General features: G+C 42.9%; 1 protein-coding gene across 1 annotated transcript in view; it reads right to left on the bottom strand.

The window, feature by feature from the left end:
* The window catches only part of TRPM5 (transient receptor potential cation channel subfamily M member 5), a 116,036-nt gene that overhangs the window by 31,244 nt on the left and 66,176 nt on the right, over positions 1-18,616 (bottom strand). The window contains exons 8-13 of the mRNA XM_056851954.1: positions 18,103-18,294; positions 15,229-15,331; positions 14,228-14,346; positions 12,946-13,296; positions 7,718-7,849; positions 4,011-4,134 (exon numbers count right to left, since the gene is read on the bottom strand). Coding sequence (XP_056707932.1) covers positions 4,011-4,134; positions 7,718-7,849; positions 12,946-13,296; positions 14,228-14,346; positions 15,229-15,331; positions 18,103-18,294 — 1,021 coding nt within the window. The remainder of the gene's footprint in view (positions 1-4,010; positions 4,135-7,717; positions 7,850-12,945; positions 13,297-14,227; positions 14,347-15,228; positions 15,332-18,102; positions 18,295-18,616) is intronic.

Below are 18,616 nucleotides of genomic sequence, written 5' to 3'. Positions count from 1 at the left end.
GGGATCATGGAGGAGTTTTTTTCCCCATCTTCTGGGCATGGAGCAGGGGTCATTGGGGTGTGTGTGGGGGAGGTAGTTGTGAATTTCCTGCATTGTGCAGGGGTTGGACTAGATGACCCTGGAAGTCCCTTCCAATTCTATGATTTATTATATTACATTGTTACTTATCAAAAAGATCAATTAAATCATCACGAAAATGTTGAGATGGATTCCTGAGGTGGCAAGCAACCAACTCAACATGCTAAAACACATGGTAGGTCTTACAAATGAACAAATATATCACATGAAAACAGCAATGTCCCTGAGATGTATGCTTCATCTCGATTATGCCTAGCACAGTAGAAGAAATTAGTAAATGGCGGATGGTATTTGCTGACACAAACAATATAATAGTGAAATCCAATAACAGCTTGCACGAGAGATGTCCTGCTATCCAGAATCTCCCTTTAGCTTGGCCACGAACAACGAATGCTAATCTGCCTTGAGTCCTAGTGAGAAAGGCTAACTATAAATACCATAAATAAATAAATAATAGGCAATCTGATAGCTAGGGAGGTCACATGAAAACAGATATGTTCCTGTGATGATTGGGTAGGAGCTGAAGCAGATTTGAACTTTGATCTGAGAGAGGAGGGGGAAGATGCAGAATGTTTTGTTTTTAGTTGGGGCAGAAAGCAGCCCTGGTGAGATGTAAGCATACTCTGTAGCTTTTGGAAGACTGATGTTGTTTTAGGACTAGTGCTGGCCTATAATTGTTTGCCTCTTATTTGTTAGAAGATTCATAAATAGTAGTCATACCATAGCAAGCCATTATTTTCTCTTTTCATTAGGAGCTAATGCATAAAAATTCCCTTGGGAAGTCTTTCCATTTGGAGGAGGAAGAATGCAAAAAGAAAGAAAAAACCCCCAACAATTGTTCTCCTTGGTCCTGTATTCTGAACAGTTATGTTTAGGAGCCACATGGAAAAAGTAGTTTGAAATTTAAAACTATAGAAAATTTGAATCTGTGCTACTGATTGACTCTCAAAGTCATTGTTAAGTCTGAAACACATCTGCTTGCCTTGGGGAAACTACCGCATTCATATTCAAACTGCCATATTCATATCCTTTATTTCTTACTTCATCTAAAGGAGGAAGTTCTCAACATATCTGCATTCCAATCTGAACAATAGCAGGAAATAATGCAGATCTTGCAGGAAGGTTTTCTCTTTTGTGCAAGGATACAGAGAGAAGAACAATGACTAGGCCAGAGGTATAAGGGAACAGATGGGCAGCCTCTACATCTCTAGATGGAAAAAAAATGGGGAAGTCACCACCACCCCCAAAGCAGTAAAGCAATGCTATTCAGAGTGATTATCCTACATAACAGGTTAATATGCCACAATTTGAGAGCGCACACTAAGGGGGTTACCGCATTATGTATTCCCAGCTTGAAAATGTTATAAAAAATACGGTTCGCACTTTCTGTGTATTCCCAGCAATGTATTAAGAGTTTGAAACTGTTATAAAAAATACTGTTCGCACTTTGGCCCCTTTAGCTGTGAAGACATTTTCCAACCATTTTTTAGCCGTAAGGGCTAACGCACTCACTGTTTGAAACGTTTATTGAGAGGTTTTATTGAGTCATGATCGCACCTTCCCCCCTCCCTTTGGTGGTGGAACCATTTCGCAGTCACTTAATCCACGTGGTTTCTAGAAACTCTTATAAGGCGATCTTTTTCCTTTCTCCGTTTCCCAGATGATTTCCCCTGAGGTGCAGATAGCTTTAAGATGCTGTTTTTTTCCCCGCCCCTCTGCCGTCCACACACCCACTGTGAAGCCCATGTCCCCTCCTCTTTCCCTCCGGTGGCCATTTTCTGAGCCTTTTTTAGAAAAATAAATGCACTTGGAATAACGTTGGATCGTTCCTCTTCTTTTTTAAAAAGGGATCAGGATGTCAAGCATGGTGTTTAAAGCCTGCAAAGAAGCGACCCATTCTCCAGCCAGTCTCTTTTGTTTCTGTTGTTACAGAGGAGGTTGTACTTGTTGCTTTTGTTCTGGCCGCAGTAGAATGATTGTTTCAGTTTCTTCTCTCCCCCTCCCCCCGCCCCTGTTTTCCTCCCGGTGCAATATCCCCAAGGTAAGATGGGAATGATTTCCTGCTTTGAGCAGTCTTTTGTCCCTTTGAGTGTAGCTTTTTAAAAAACAAATCCTCAGGCGCCCGACTGTGCCTAAAGTGAACTAAAAAAAAAAGTTGCAGAGAAATTCGGAGAGCAGTTATGCAAGCTCTCTGAGCAGGGATTCCTCCGGGACAGGGGCTTTGCAGACACACCAGCCACTTTGTGCAGTGTTTATTATAATTAAATGAGTTCTGTGAAGACTGTGGGACTGCAGTTTTCAAATGAAGGTGGCAGCAATGGGAAAGAGTTCCTTGCTTGGTCTTGCAGTCTCCCTCGCTCAACCCTGTACAAGTTCTTGCTTGCTTCTCACGCTGCTTGTCCCAATTTGTATGTGCTTGTGGACATTTTTATAGGGACAGTAGGGGGTCTGAGTGGAGATGCAGTCCCCAGGATGCAGGCTGCCGGGGTGAAGTTTGCAAAAAATTAAAAAGGGAGAAAGGAGAGCTTGTCGCACATCCATGACATCATGAATTATGCGACACTCCCCGGGGGAAAGTGCAGACAGGCAGTTGTAAATACAGTGAGGAATTTAGCCAAGGTGCGGGGTGGGGGGGAATCTGACTGCGCAGCCAAGCCACATAGTTCGACCACGCTAATAATTTGGAGTAAATTGATGGTGCAGTAAGCCTCCATGGCATCCGAAAACCCTTTTAAAGCGATGTTTTTTATAACATTTTCAAACTCTTAATACATCGCTGGGAATACATAATGTGCTAACCCCCTAAAACGTTGCAAATGGATCAAGGAAAGGGCCATCTCCCCTTTTCCCTAACAAACAACAAGGTTATTATTAGCCTGTTTGGGAAGAAAATGCCTTCTCAAATTATACTTAAATTACTTTTGCTAGAGTATGGAATCACCAGTTATTAGCCAATAAAAACCAAACCTTGTTCCTAGACAGTGAATAAGAAGGGTGGCAGATTGATTTGAGCAAAATCGAAAAACATATAACCCATGGAATACCATTTTTGAGACCCACCAAAGTAACACAAAACAATATGCAAGCTTCTGAGTTCTCCAGAACTCTTCATCAGGCTGGATGATAAGGGAAGAGGGGGATGCTGTAGGCTGTCATGTTGAGACCTCTTCGCTGCATCCTCTGTAGCATGTCAGGCAGATACGGAGTGGAGCTGGCTGTAGCTGGTATGAAAACCTGCAGTTGATCAAATGTCCACGTAATGCCAAATAGACACATGGGTGCTGGCAGAGTGGCAAAGTTGTAAAGCACTGAACTTTTTAGCAGAGCATCAGCTTTTACCATTAGGGCATCATGTTTAAATGTTTGAGTCTGAGAGCTGGAACGGGGAAGAGCAGGAGGAAATCCTATTCACAGGGAGAGCAGCTCAACGTTGAGCGGGCCCACAGGTTTTTCTATGGGGGAGAAAGAGAACCTGTTGGCCATAGAACAATGTCTGAACACCTCTCCTTTAATGATCAGGAAAAAATGTAATGCCTCTTTTCTAAGGTTAGCTTTCAAGGGCAGGTACCTGTTTTAATCCCATTTTGTGGTATGATTAGGATTTTGTTTGTTCGGGATCTGATTTGATTTGTTTTGGAATGTTGTTAGAGGAATTGTTAACTGCCTGATTATAGCGAAAAGGGGGATAACATTTTAACAATAAATAAATAAGCCCCTTAGACCAAAGCAATCTTTCCTGAAACAGGATTCCTCCTCACGTACCCTCTTATACTTCTGATGATGGCATTTTAGAGGGGAATGATGGAGGATGGGCAAGATGGAGCGTCAGATGGAGAGCAACATGTTCCGACTGCTTCCGTGGCGTCACCTGTGGATTTGGGCTGTTGCTTTGCACCACAAGATTTTAAACCTTTCATACTGTATATGCTTACCCACAGCAAGCTGCTCGTATTTGGCTTCTTTCATTCTGCGGACCACTTCCGCATCTGTCTCCAGATGGGACATCTCTCGGAGGATCTTACAAGCTGCCAGGGCTGCAGCTACACCTTCCTGCCCCTGAAAAAAAAATTAAATATATATCAAAAAGCATTCAGTCAAAGCATTAAGGAACATAAAATGTAAGAAAGAAAAATATCTATGTTTGCATCTCCACCAGTACTGCAAACTTCAAATTCAAATTCAAAAAACTTTATTGGCATAACAAATCGTACAAGGTATTCCAGAATTTGGCAATTGATAAAAACATCAATATCAAAATCTGTAGCAATAGATATGAATAAAATGAAGTATGCCGGAGTACAGTGAATATAAGGTATATATAGAAAACGAGTGTCTACAAGTAACCGGAATAGCAGCTATTATATTTTTTGTTTGATTTTTATCATTAGAGCTTGCGTCAACAACATGGCTACTATTTCTGTAGTTTCTGGATCATACCCGTTCAGTAAAAGTCTAAACAAAGAGTGGGAGGGGGGGGGAAGAGTTCCTATCCAAAATTGATGGCATTAAAAATTTAGTACGTAGGTCCGCTAGCATTTCACATTCCGATAAAATATGATAAATACAGTCTAACTGATTCAAGCCACAGCCACAAATTCTCTTTTCCAAAGGGGTACCATTAAATCTCCCAAATAAAACCGCCGATGGAAAGGCATTTAGTCTAGCTAGCATAAAGGCCCTGCAGAGGGAAGGATCACTTAGAAAGTAGAAGTAATCCTGGAGGAATCCAAAATTGGCAGAAAGACCCAATTTGGATGAAGAACAAGATAAAGGAGTTGCAGGCAGGATTGTTTGTCTTTCATGGTCAAGTAGTCTTTGCTTAATAACTCGGAAAATGGTTTGGCTGTCCAGCATCAATAAATTGTCTATATCTAATCCCAAGGTTTTCAGTTTGTGTGGGATAAGCGTGAACCACTCTATATCTGCAGCTTCTTTTAATAAAAAGGGAGTAAGACGATTTTCATTTAGAGAAAAATGAATCTTAATACAGTATTTAAAAGTTGAGAGCCAAGCTTTGGTCTCTAAAGTCATCATTCCAGTTTCACTAAGGATAGATTGGAATGGGACGCAACTAGGAAGTTACTGCAAACTTCACAACTATGGGAAGAGCATAGCATGTGCTCAATGGCAGAGCATGTGCTTTGCAAGAGGAACATCCCAGGTTCGGTTTAAGCCTCAGATCTGAAATGAAGCCAAACATAGAACTTTGATTCTTTCATTACGTTGAAACAATCAGAAATTAATTGGCGAGTATTACACCATTGTTTGGGGGATCTGTACTAATGGATTAACATGATTGACTGCAATTTTTGTCTAAAAAGTGAGTTGACATCAGCTCTTCTTTCTTCTGCGTATGCTTCAAGTGAAATTCAATTATCAGTGCATTTAAAAAAAAAACTTTGCTTCTCAAAATAAATACTTGGAGGTTATTGGTGAACCTTTTGAAACTTCAATGCAGTGTTAAATCATTCCCATAGAGTCCTACATGGTATGTCAATATGATTCTGTAAGATGCCTTAGAATCTTTCTTTGAGATGACACTGTGAGAAGCCTTGGCCTGTTTTTCCTTAAATTTTCTATCTATTTTATTTTCTATCCAGAATGGACAGTGCAAAGCAGGTTGTTTGGAAGGGCACAACCACAGTATTGCTATCTAGTCCTGTCGGTAGGGTTGCCAGGTCACTCTTTGTCACTGGTGGGCGGTTTTTCGGGTGGAGCCTGAGGAGTAAGGGGTTTGGGGAGGGGAGGGATTTCAATGCCATAGAGTCCAATTGCTAGGCTTGCCAGATCCCTCCTCTCCTCCAGCGGGAGATTTTTGGGGTGGAGGTTAGGATAGATCGCTCACACAGCCACACGGACACAATCGCAGCACTTCCAGTTTACACCCGGGAGTGCCACATCACTGCGGGGCCTTTTACCACTCAAAGAGGGAGTTTGAGTGGTAATCGGCCCCTTGAGAAGTGGCACTTCCGGGTGTAAACCGGACGTGACGTGGCGCCTTGGGCAGGTGTGCGTGCACATGTTGCCTGCCGACCCTCAGCTGGTCAGCGGGCAGCCAGGTGGATTGCCAAAGCCACCATTTTCATTTCAGGGGAACTGATCTCTATCGGCTTGAGATCAGTTGTAATAGCAGGAGATTTCCAGCTAGTACCTGGGGGTTGGCAACCCTACATGTTGGAGAGGGTGGCCTCAAAACTGGGTGGTTCAGGGCTGTTTTTGCTGTTAAAAGCAGGCTCTGGCTAGATCAATAAAACTTTGTAGTGCCTACTTATCATTCCTAAAATCACTAACACATCCTGCCTGTTTTTGTAACAACAATTTCAATGATAAATGCACTGGTCTGTTTCATTCTGACTTGCTCTCAGAGAATTCTACTTCTTCTGCACCAGTAACTTTAGGTTCCCTTCAGCTACTGCTCATGTGAACAGAAGGACCTAAGCAGTATCCACCCTCATTTCCCGAGTCAAGAATCTTAATTCTTAATGCAGAAAGCACACAGTAATGCCTCATTTATGAGAGAAAACATGACAACGTTGGTTCTTGTTCTTAGTTGTGGCAACCATCGGTTGATCTTTAGGGTTTCCAGGTCCCCCTTTGCAACCAGTGGGAGGTTTTTGGGATGGAGACTGAGGAGGGCGGGGTTTGGGAAGGGGAGGGACTTCAACGCCATAGAGTCCAATTGCCAAAGCAGCCATTTTCTCTAGGGGAACTGATCTCTATCGGCTGGAGGTCAGTTGTAATAGCAGGAGATCTCCAGCTACTACCTGGAGGTTGGCAACCATACTGTGACATTAAAGGGGTGTGGTGGGGTTTGTAGGTGTGGCTTGGCATTGCTTATGGTCTCCCCTCCCTGGTCCTGAACTCATCTGACCCTGGGGATGGGTGCCCATGGCTGCCACCCTGTGGTTGGCTGGTTCCATCTTCTGCATCATGGCCATACAGTCGTGTCTCTGTGATATCTTGGGGGTGTGATGGTGTGGTTCCTAGGGATGCTGGCGTAGTTGTGGGCCACAGCTTGTGGCCCATGCTGCCTTTGCATAGCCCCCAGACTGTGGTTTCCTCTTAGGGAATAGACCAGCATTGCTCTATTAGCCACTATAGCCACTATGCATTGCCAGTTTTATCACAGAAGTCAGAAACCCTGGGCAACAATATGTGGTGGGAGGTTTCTGGGGCGGAGCCTGAAAAGGGCAGGGTTTGAGGAGGGGAGGGACTTCAATGCCATAGAGTCCAATTGCCAAAGTGGCCATTTTCTCCAGGTGAACTGATCTCTATCAGCTGGAGATCGGTTGAAATAGCAGGAGATCTCCAGCTAGTACCTGGTGGTTGGCAACCCTATTGATCTTTCCCATCTTTAGTCAGTACAAGAGGCACTCTTTAAAAGAGTGCTTTCAAAATGAAGGCGGGCTTATTCAGTTTCTTTTTCTCTGTTAGATTTTCACTTCTGAAATTCCAAGCGTCCATAGACAGTACCTAGTCTCATGGGGAAAGGGAAGAGCAAGACATTGGTGTGCTTTCTCCAAGCCAACAATCTGTGTCTTTCCAGCCTTTTGTTTTTTTGCGGGCTATGACATTAAACAGAAAAAGCACTCTAAAAATACACATTTGAAGTAGCTACACCCTGTAGCTTGAAACTTACCATAGCCCAGAAATAGTATGCCATCTTGTGCCGATTTTGAAGTACTGCCCATAAAAATAAATCTCTCCAAGGATTTTCACTTTTCTGATTCATATCCAAAGGGCTAGGTAACCTTTTTGCATGTAACTTATCCTAAAGAAGCAGACAACAACACAACCTTATATCTGTAAATCAAAAAAATGGACCGTTCTATATGCATATAAACATAACGTTCTTCCCAACTGTTAAATAAGTTAGGGATGGAAGATCAAATGGTCCCTTCTTTAGCAATCCTTCCCAGGACCCATTGTGCATGTGGGACTTGTACCATCACCACCATCACAATTCTTACCCCCACATTTAAATAGAAGGGGTAGCCCTACATGCCCAAGGAAATACACAGACAGAACATAAGAACATAAGAAAAGCCCTGCTGGATCAGACCAAGGCCCATCAAGTCCAGCAGTCTGTTCACACAGTGGCCAACCAGGTGCCTCTAGGAAGCCCCCAAACAAGACGACTGCAGCAGCACCATCCTGCCTGTGTTCCACAGCACTCAAGATAATAGGCATGCTCCTCTGATCCTGGAGAGAATAGGTATGCATCATGACCAGTATCCATTTTAACTAGTATCCAAATACCCCTTTCCTCCATGAACATGTCCACTCCCCTCTTAAAGCCTTCCAAGTTGGCAGCCATCACCACATTTTGGGGCAGGGAGTTCTACAATATAACTATGTGTTGTATGAAAAAGTACTTCCTTTTATCGGTTTTGAATCTCTCACCCTCCAGCTTCAGCAGATGACCCCGTGTTCTAGTATTATGGGAGAGGGAGAAAAACTTCTCCCTGTCCACTCTCTCCAAACCATGCATAATTTTATAGACCTCTATCATGCCTCCCCTCAGCCTCCTTCTTTCCAAGCTAAACAACCCTAAGAGTTTTAACCGCTCCTCATAGGGCAGTTGCTCTAGTCCCCTAATCATTTTGGTTGCTCTTTTCTGTCACTTCCAGAGAGGAAATTGGGATGCCCCAAGTAAGTATATCTTAGCAGACGCTGAACAACTGCAGGGTAGTATTCTCTGTCCCATGCAGTTGCTAAATTATATAATAGTTTAAAAGTCCTCTAAAACAAAATATGTCCTTTAAATTAGGGAACATTTGGCAGCCCCCAGATATCTGAATGTTTTATGTTCTTTTTTATGTTAAATCCTCTCGAAAGTAGACAAGTTTTATGCCTACATTGTATTTGGATGGGAGCTTTTGTTCTTGGTCTATTCCAGCTGCAAGACCTGAGCTATGCCCATGACTGTGCAAATCTGAAAACCAAAGAACTCCCAGCTCCTTTTACTAAGTCACTAAGATTGGGGGACGAGGAGAAGACCATGAGATAATTTATTCACTGTCACTGCTTAATTAAAGGGTTGCTATACCCTGGATACAAACAAATAGGTATGAGAACATTCTGTATGAGATATTGTGCAAAGAAGCTGCAATTAACTATATGACCCAGCTTCCTCTTACATCAGATTCTATTTAATGTTGGCAAAAGAGGGCACTTTTCTGCAGACTGTAATTAATGATGTTTCATTAAAATTCAAGCAAGTCTCCACAAGAGCCAGTATTCAAAAGGCAAGGACATATTCCCAGGAAACAACAGTTCAGCTCCTTTACTAATTTTCCATGCTTACAGTATACATGGAAAATTTGTATCTATGCACTTGGATCCTCCAGTTTATTCAAAAGTTACACTTACATTTAAACATGTTTAAAAAAAAAAAACCAAGACCACAAAGGGACAGAACAGTGATGAGGGAGGGGATAATCCGGCTGCAGTTTTTTTTATATATGAAATGAGACTGGTGCAGCAGAAAAGTGTGGCCATTTGTGCATGGCTGTTTCCTTGTGATAACCCCGCCGACTACTTTGGGGCTTTTCTTTGATTATATTTGCATTTTCCGACTGTCAGAGGTTGCCTCGCTCTCCTTGTGTGTTTCTGCATGTTTTCTGGATGCTGACTAAACACAAGTCCAGAAAACGCGGACAAAACATGTGGAAACACTCGGGGGAGAGCGAAGTAACCCCTGACAGTTGGAAAATGCAAGCATAATCAAAGCAAAGCCCTGGAGTAGTCAATGGGGTGACCACAAGGAAACAGTCATGCATAAATGGCTGTACAAACATGGGGATAAAAAAAGCGATTCATAAGAGTAACACTAAGACTGGGACTAATATTAACTCATCACCAGTATCAGCATGGGGAATTGTCCATTTAAACATATCCTAATACTATAGCAATGGATATGCTAACATAGAATCATAGAGTTGGAAGGTACCACCAGGGTCATCTAGTCCAACCCCCTGCACAATACAGGAAACTCCAAACCACCTCCCCCCTAATTTAAAGTACATGGGAGAAGAGGAATTGTATTTTCAAGGTTAAAAAGCATGCTTTGAATACTAACAAACAACATATCCCTACACAACCTTAAGATAACATGTGGGTATCAAAGGTGCATTTATTGTTCAGAATGACCGTTGTAATCCCAGGAGATCTCCAGCCTGGAGGTTGGCAACCCTATCACAAAGTACCATGTAACTGCAAGCCTACTTCTTGAATCACACATTATTTTCTTGTGGTACCCTGAGAGCTGAGACAGTATCCTTTTATATAAAGGATATAAAACAGTTGTTAGAATGCAGAAATGTAAAAAAAAAAAAAAAAAAAACCTCAATGATGAAAATAAATTTGTCTCAGCAGGTCATACTCTAAAATAAATTGAGAGTCAGCAGGAGTTATAGGTTTGCACTCATCAAGTCAGTTCTCATTTTACCTTAAGAGTCCTACACTGAAGTTCAGTTCGAGGTTACTTCATTTCATTTTGTGGTAACCGTTGATATGTTACATCAGTTTTCTCTGTGGGACTGGATACACTAAAAACTATAAGTCAATATATCAAACACACGTTCTTGAGATCATAAGCAAAGAAGCTGTAGTTACAAATGCAGTTTGCTTTCCCCTCGGCTGGGCATAATGAGGGACAGCTTTAAGGACCAGCAGTGAGGAAACGCTTAGAACTTAGCACTGATCTGTAACCTTGAGGAATTAGAGAGTGATGTAGAATTGGCCTTTGTGGAAGTTGGCTGCCTCAGTTTGATGAAACTGAAATCCCCAAGAGTTCTGTCATGGGTCTGCCTGCCATCACCTCCTCAGATGAGGATATAGCAGAAGCTGGTCCCAGCCCTTGGATGCTGCAGGAATAGCCGCTGGACAAGGAAGAGACTTCATCAGGTGTAGAAGGAGAGTAGCAGGCTGAAGCCAGCAGGCCATGCCCCCAGTCTTGCAGCCCACAACCTGAAGCAGAAGCTCTGCAGCCACCAGCCTCACCCCTGGGATCACCAGAGCCCCTGGAACGCTGCAGTAGGTGGGCCCAGAAGGTGGGCGCATGACCAGATCCAGAGCGCAACTGGTAGCTCAGCACCGGTCAACCTCTACCTGTGAGCTTGAGTCACCACAGGATCAGGGCTGACAGGCAAGTAGGCTGCCCAGCCATTGATGAGTTGCACCTTTCCCTGGATGACTCAGGAGGCTGGTGAGTTGCACCTGTCTCTGAATGACTCAGCAGAAAAGGGCAAGCAAGGATGGAAGCAACTCGTCCACGACCCTTGGGTGCCTGCCATTGTGCTGTGGCTTGTTCTAGACCTCAGTGTGTTTGACCTTCTGTACTGTGACCTGGCTTGTGCTTTTTGGATTTGTTCTTCTGGTTTGATGCTTGGACTTCTGAATATCTGTACTTTGACCCCAGACTGTGTTTGGACTATAAGAACATAAGAAAGGCCCTGCTGGATCAGACCAAGGCCCATCAAGTCCAGCAGTCTGTTCTCACAGTGGCCAACCAGATGCCTCTAGGAAGCCACAAACAAGATGACTGCAGCAGCACCATCCTGCCTGTGTTCCACCGCACCCAAAATAATAGGCATGCTCCTCTGATACTAGAGAGATACTGATACTATGCTCATTGCCTCTTGCATCAAGTGCCTGCCTGAACCTAGACATGTTCACAAGTATATCCCATTCAAGGGAGCAGAAAAATAATTTGAAAAAATGATATCGTCAAACTCTACTATTGATGCTTGTCTGCTCACTTCCCCAAATGCACGGAATATTGACTTTCTGTAAACATGCCTCAAACACATTAATTGGTTTAAGTGGAAAACTAGGGATATTTCAACAGTGGATCTACTTGTCAGTACACTAGCCTGTCATTTATGATTTCTTGGTGTTGAAAATGATAGAATTAGATAGAGTGCCATAGACCAGACCCAGGACCTGCCCTACATGGGACCAACTAAACTGCCAACAAGTTACATGAAGTCACATGACACCAGAGTGGGGATGCCAGCCTCCAGGGGATCTCCTGGAATTACAGTTCATCTGCTGACTACAGTTCAGTTCCACTGGACAACATGGATGTTTTAGAGGGTGGACTGTATGGCATTGAACCCCAGATTCCACCCCCAAATCTCCAGGAATTTCTCAACCTGGAGCTGGCAGCCCTAACCCTGCTGGTTTCCAGGGGGGACCTGGCAACCCTACACCAGAGTCATGTGACAGGCTAACAAGAAGCAAAAACTATGACCTCACTGATGTCAAGGCCAGGACCATGGGAAGCAGACCAAAAGAGCTAGGGTCAGGCAACACTAGCCAGGAAGTCCATTGTAGAGAGCAGCATGTCAAAGGTCAGAGCTACAGAGGACTCCTTTCCACCATGAAGGAACCTTGCTTGTTGCTCCTCTTGGGTGTACGGTGAAAAGAGAGGCAGGAGATCTGGTGAACTTACTCTCTACATTGGTTCTTGTAGGTTATCCGGGCTGTGTGACCGTGGTCTTGGTATTTTCTTTCCTGACGTTTCGCCAGCAGCTGTGGGAGGCATCTTCAGAGGAGAGTGTCTTCAGTGTTACTCCTCTGAAGATGCCTGCCACAGCTGCTGTCGAAACGTCAGGAAAGAAAATACCAAGACCACGGTCACACAGCCCGGATAACCTATAAGAACCAATGAACTCGGACCGTGAAAGCCTTCGACAATATTACTCTCTACACATCTGTATTACTTGATAAGGGTTTGTGCCCCAGTGGGTAAGGCTCCATGAATCACCACAGGGTCCTGACCCATGGGTTGAAGACCACTGTCATAAATACTACTGGGGATTCCAAAGAACATGTTAAGGCTCAAATCTTTCATAAACTTACAGTTTTCTTCTTGCTTCCAGACTTATATTCTTGATAGAAACCTCTGCATGCATCATGTAAAAAATCCTTCAGCACCCTGGAAACTTCATGGAGAGTGAAGAGCGGGCAAGTATCCATTGTTTCCTTGTGCTGTTGACCACTCATCCCTGCCAAAGTGAGTCTGTTTTCTTCGTGTTTTTTAAGCAAAAGTGAATAGAGGAGACACTTTGGTGAGATGGTACAGTAGAGTCTTTGCAGCCGGCTGTAGGTCAGGAAGTCATATATGTTGGCCCCATTATCAATAAATAACTTGACAAATTTTGGCTTATCATTCACCAGGGCATCCATCATCACTTCCTCCAGGTCACATGACTGAGTTTACAAAAAATACAAGTGAAAATACTTAATTTTTTCCCCATTCGGAAGTAGTTGTTCATACATTAAATCAGTTGTCAAGAAATCATGACATCTTCTTAGACCTAACATCGTATGGAAAGCATTGGTATTAAAAGACTGAAACACAGCAAGTTTTGTCCTCCCATGTTTCAAGCTGATACAGTACACACAGCTTCTAGACTGGACAGAACTACCCTGTAGCAATTTTGAATTAATGGGCCAAGAGACAGACGATCTTATGACATATTGAAAGCTTTCTGCCATATCACTGATTGTCCACTGTTCAGGTTAAGTGAGGTAACTTCCAATGGTGTTCAGTGAGAAGCAGGTCTAGATTCACTACATCAGTTAACATTGCCATGGGGTGTATCTTCAAGTTGACCTGTCATTGTGATTTGAGACCATCACACCGAAAGTTCCCTTATCCCCAGTTTACATCAATGGCATTAACTGATGGGGGCAGAGAAATTCATTACATGATACCTCCAAATCAAGGGGTAAGCTGTATTCGGTTCTACCAGTAAATACAGGTGGGGAGATGTTGTCATGGGGATGTTAATCCCCATGATGAATGTTACCTACAGCATCACCAGGGTTCATGCCATTGAAATATCTTGATAGCAAGACATCCAGCTCTATGTATGTAAATCCTAGCGTTAATCCTGCATCCTTATGCATAAGTGTCTATCTACATTATATAACAACACTGGATACCTATGGAAATTACAGTCAAAGAGGCTGAAGTGCTTTCTCATCTATATATTACACATGGTTTCATTTCCATTTTACAATTTAGTGATCCTTCTCAATTTCCCTTATTTTGCAGAATCAACATATCTGCATTACTCCAACCAGTCTTTAAGGTAGTGCGATCGGGAAAAGTAACCAAGCACATTAAAGAGCTTACCTTCCATTCAACATCACCGTTGAATATTTCACTCTTAGCTATGTCCACTCTGTTCCAGGCCACAGCCAGCTTCAGCTCATCCAGATATTCCTGAGCTTCTTGACTATGACTCTTACAGGCTATCACAAATGAAACGTAAACATTGACAAGGATTTACAGCAGGTTAAATCTCTCAAAAGCATGGTGAACTCAAAGACTTAATAAAAGAACGCAGCTCAGATAAATAGTACCTTATCTAAATTACTTATTTTTAAAGTTTCTAGGTTGTTTTTTTTAATGGCTATCTTTCTATTTCAAGTGACAGTCACATCTGCCCTGAGCATGATCCATCCAAACTTAAGCCATTTTAAGCCCCGTTGATTTCCATGGAGTTAGGCAAGTGCTTTACTCTCCCACTGGAATTAATAGGAACTAAAAATATTTAACTTCGTGGAACTGTGCCCGCTTTTATTTCATATGAGTCCTTCTGTTATAGAAAGTGCCATTTCTTTAAAAGTACTTCAGTGGCAAATGCCTTTGCTCAAACTGTGATGCTTCCATCCCATATCACTCCTTTGAAACCAATCCAATTTTTAAAAAAGGAACAAACAAAAATACAAAGTTTGTCAGGCAACACCAGTACCTGGTACAATCCATAGTGCTCCACAATTAAACTAGACAACAGCATGTGCCATTGTTCAAGTATTCAAATCCTACAACTTCCGTACCATTAAAAAATTTTCACAGCCTGTTAAAAGAAAAGTGAGAGACTAACAGGTATTGATGAAGAGAGTAAAAAGCATCCCGTTGGTACAATACTTTTACTTGCACTGGGTGAACCTAATGTTTTTAGCATTGTTTTAACATTTTAATTGGAATTGTTTTGCATGTTGATGGTTGTTATCTTGTATTGGTCATTGCTTTAAGTATTTATATGAAAAGCTGTATATAAACAATGTAAATAATGTAGTTGGCTGGGAAATATTTTTGGAACAGACAATATTGATTTAAAATATGATTACCTTTAACTAGAGCTTTCAAAATTACTGTATCCAATTCTTCTGAACCTTCTTGCTCAAAATCATGCACTGTTAGGAGATGCTGATGGGCAATAATGTTCTGGATCTAAAGAGTTAAATCAGGACATTAGATTAAAAAGAGATAAAATATACGAACTTTCCACAATTTAGCTATTATTTATTCCTTCCGAAGGGGATAAGGATGTCAAGAAGACCCAAACTAAAATATGGTAGCCTTATGGACCCAGCTATTTCAGAGTCAGTGGGAAGCACCAATCACTTTAGAACAGGGGTATCGAACTCAATTGTTACCAGGGCAGGATATGATTAAATGTCACTTGGTCAGACTGGGCCATGCCTCACAAGCCCAGATCAAGAGCGGGGTGGGGTGGGTGGCAGCCTCGGCTAGCTCACGGGCCGCATAAGAACTCTCAAGGGGCTGGATCCTGCCCATGGGCTTGACGATGCAGCGAGTTAAAAGTTTATTTCAGAAGAACAGCAATTTCAGCAGGTCAAAGACTTAAGGCTAGCATACAGGTATGGGGGAATATTGACACATATATAGGGTGGATACAATGGGGTTGATTGGACATTGGAAACAAAGACACAATACCGAAGCAAACTACCAGTAAAGACTTGAGCAAAAGTATTCAAAGTTAAAAGCGTGCATTAAGTGGCTGATCTTCCCGGGCTCCCAGTATTGTTCTGCGGGACCCGGTATCAGATCAGCCATTACCGGGGCGGGTCTCCATTGAGCTGCAGATCTTGGGCAGGTGCAAACGGGGAGGGGTGGAGTGCAAAAGGACCCCATTTTGACTGAGGGGAAAACCATCTTGTTTCTACCCGGGGCCGGCGGAGAGCCTATCTGACAGTTTGACACCCCTGCCTTAGAAGGTTAGAGACCCAGCTAAGTTTTTTTAAATGGCTATTTTACTAAGTGAATGACAGAGTGGAAAATATTTATATCACTGGGCATACTACCCAAGCAGACTCCCCCAAAATGTGACGTTTTAAACTTTTTATTTTACTTTGTTTATAGTCTGCCTTTCTCATTAAGACTGGAGGAAGTTCACAGGATAAACCTACAAATATAGACAGATTGCATAGGACAAACAATGAAAAATGCAGTTGGACTAGGATGACAGAACTAGGGAGCAACAAGTGCAGAAGCCACAAAGACTTGCAGGGGGCATCTCATTTTCCTCTCATTTTCCTTTTTCTTCTTTGAAAGTACCCATACCCTCCCCCTTTTCCTGCTTCCTGTTCTCTTTCCTACCCATCAGCCAACTTGCTTTTATCTGCCCTCCTGTCTTCAGCTTTCCCTCCTTCCTTCCCCCTGGCAGCTTCTACCTAGGAAAACTATGGCAGAGTTGTACCGTGCCAGCTGCTATGGAGAACCCAATGGCATGGTGGCTAACCTGGAAGTGCTTGCAGGGGGGCACATCTCACTTTTCACTGTATCCCCTCCCCACACTTTCCTCTTTACCTCCTCCTGGCAACCCCAATAGCCTCACCTTTTCCTGCTTCTTTCTCTCCTTCCCACCTACCAACCAGCCTACCTTTTACCTGCCCCCTCAGTTTCCAGCTATATTTATTATTTCTTTAATTCATTTATACCGCACCTTTCTCCACAATGGGGACCCAAAGGAGCTTACATCATTCTCTTCTCTTCCATTCTACCTTTTCCTCCATTTTATCATAACCTCACAACAACCCTGTGAAGTAAGTTAGGCTGAGAGTGTACAACTGGCCCAAGGACATCCATGGAGCTTCCACGGTAGAGTGCAGATTGGAACCTGGGACTCCTAAATCCTAGTCTGAAACTCTACTCACTACACCACCCTGGCTTTTGTGCAGTGGTTGCTGTTGAGCAGTAATGAGCAGCTGGGTTGGGTGAGTCATGCAAGTTGAGTGGTAGCAATGTACCCAGTGGGTTGCTGTTGGGTCGGGCCCTGATAAGTCCTCCTTAAAAGGCCAAAACAACCCTGAAAGGGGCCTGCCCCCTCCTCCTGCCATTTACTGACCGATACCAAAGGCTTGAAGGCTGGCAATACTGTTGTGTTTGGCTGGCAACCCCCACAGTGGCCACTGAGAGGGCATTCATTTGTTAAAGCTAAAGGTGCTGCATCTATTCTTTTGGGGGGTTTTCAACCTCCCAATGTTTTCTTTTGTTTGCTAGATTTCAGATTTTCTGCAAACCTTGGGCTTTTTCAGATGTATAGAAAGATTAGTCTTGTCTGTTCATGGCTTTAACCTCTGGATTTAAGTAACCACAGATTTTGCCACATTGAGGATTACACATATTGATGTAAGCAGTAAGCTATCTAAAGCAAGGTATATGATTAGATAATGCAGAAGATGGATCACAAGGTATAAGACAATGTAGTAAAAACAGGTGACACCTCCAAAAAGTATTGTTGTGGATTACAATTGTATTCCATTATAATGGTGCCTTCCTGAGTTGTTCCATTCTACTACAGTTCCAAATCCTTTTATATAAATGCCCACCTGAACAGTTCTGTTTTGAACATTTTGCAGAATAATTGAAGTGCGGGAGCCTTCCTGACTTCCTCAGGCAGGCTGTTCCACAAGGTGGAAGCCACCACTGGGAATACACGTGAATGGGCAGCTGCTGATCTTATCCATTTGCAAGTGCCACCTTTAGGAAGTTTTGCTCGGATGACCGATGCTCTTGCAGCAGAGGATAGCGGGAGTAGTGATCCTCTAGATATGTGGGCCAATAACAGCTTTGTAGGTGATAACCAGAACCTTGGATTAAAATCGGTAACTGATTGGTAACCAACATAGTGTAAAGGGGCCACCCAATCAATAATTACAATGAGGCAAGCGTGCCTACATGAAGAACCATAAACTTACCACTGTAGTCCACTGAAGAATGTCCTGACATAAGAAATCTTCAGTGGGGAATTTCTCTTTCAATTGTTTTTCCACTACCTGTGGCACTATTAAGTGGGGCTCATTCATTAGTGCTGATAAGATGTCAGCTATGCCACCAGATCCTGCCAAGATGAGCCAGGGGGCAGAATTTTCCAAGCCCCTGTAAATGCGCTTTTAAAATAACAAATACATGTTAGACTCTAGATGTGCAAAAAGACACACAAAAAAAGTGCTATTCTAGGTGAATCCCAATGTTCAAAACAAAAAAATTGTGTTAGTTCTTCGGGGCAATCAGCTCAGCAGTTAAACATGCAGGTATGTGGCATTTTTTAAATCTGTTTACTGCATTTATACCCTACCTTTCTCCACAAGTGGGACCCAAATGTGAAACTGTATTGTTAAGGCTCCCCCCACCCCTCACTTATACCCTGGAACTGTTGTTGGTCTCTAAGGCTGCTACTGGCCTTGAATCTGACTGTTTTACTACGGACCA

This window comes from Euleptes europaea, chromosome 6, assembly GCF_029931775.1.
Source record: "Euleptes europaea isolate rEulEur1 chromosome 6, rEulEur1.hap1, whole genome shotgun sequence".
NCBI classification, from domain to species: domain Eukaryota; kingdom Metazoa; phylum Chordata; class Lepidosauria; order Squamata; family Sphaerodactylidae; genus Euleptes; species Euleptes europaea.
Note: the sequence above shows the minus strand (reverse complement) of the source record. Positions and strands in the feature narration are given on the sequence as shown.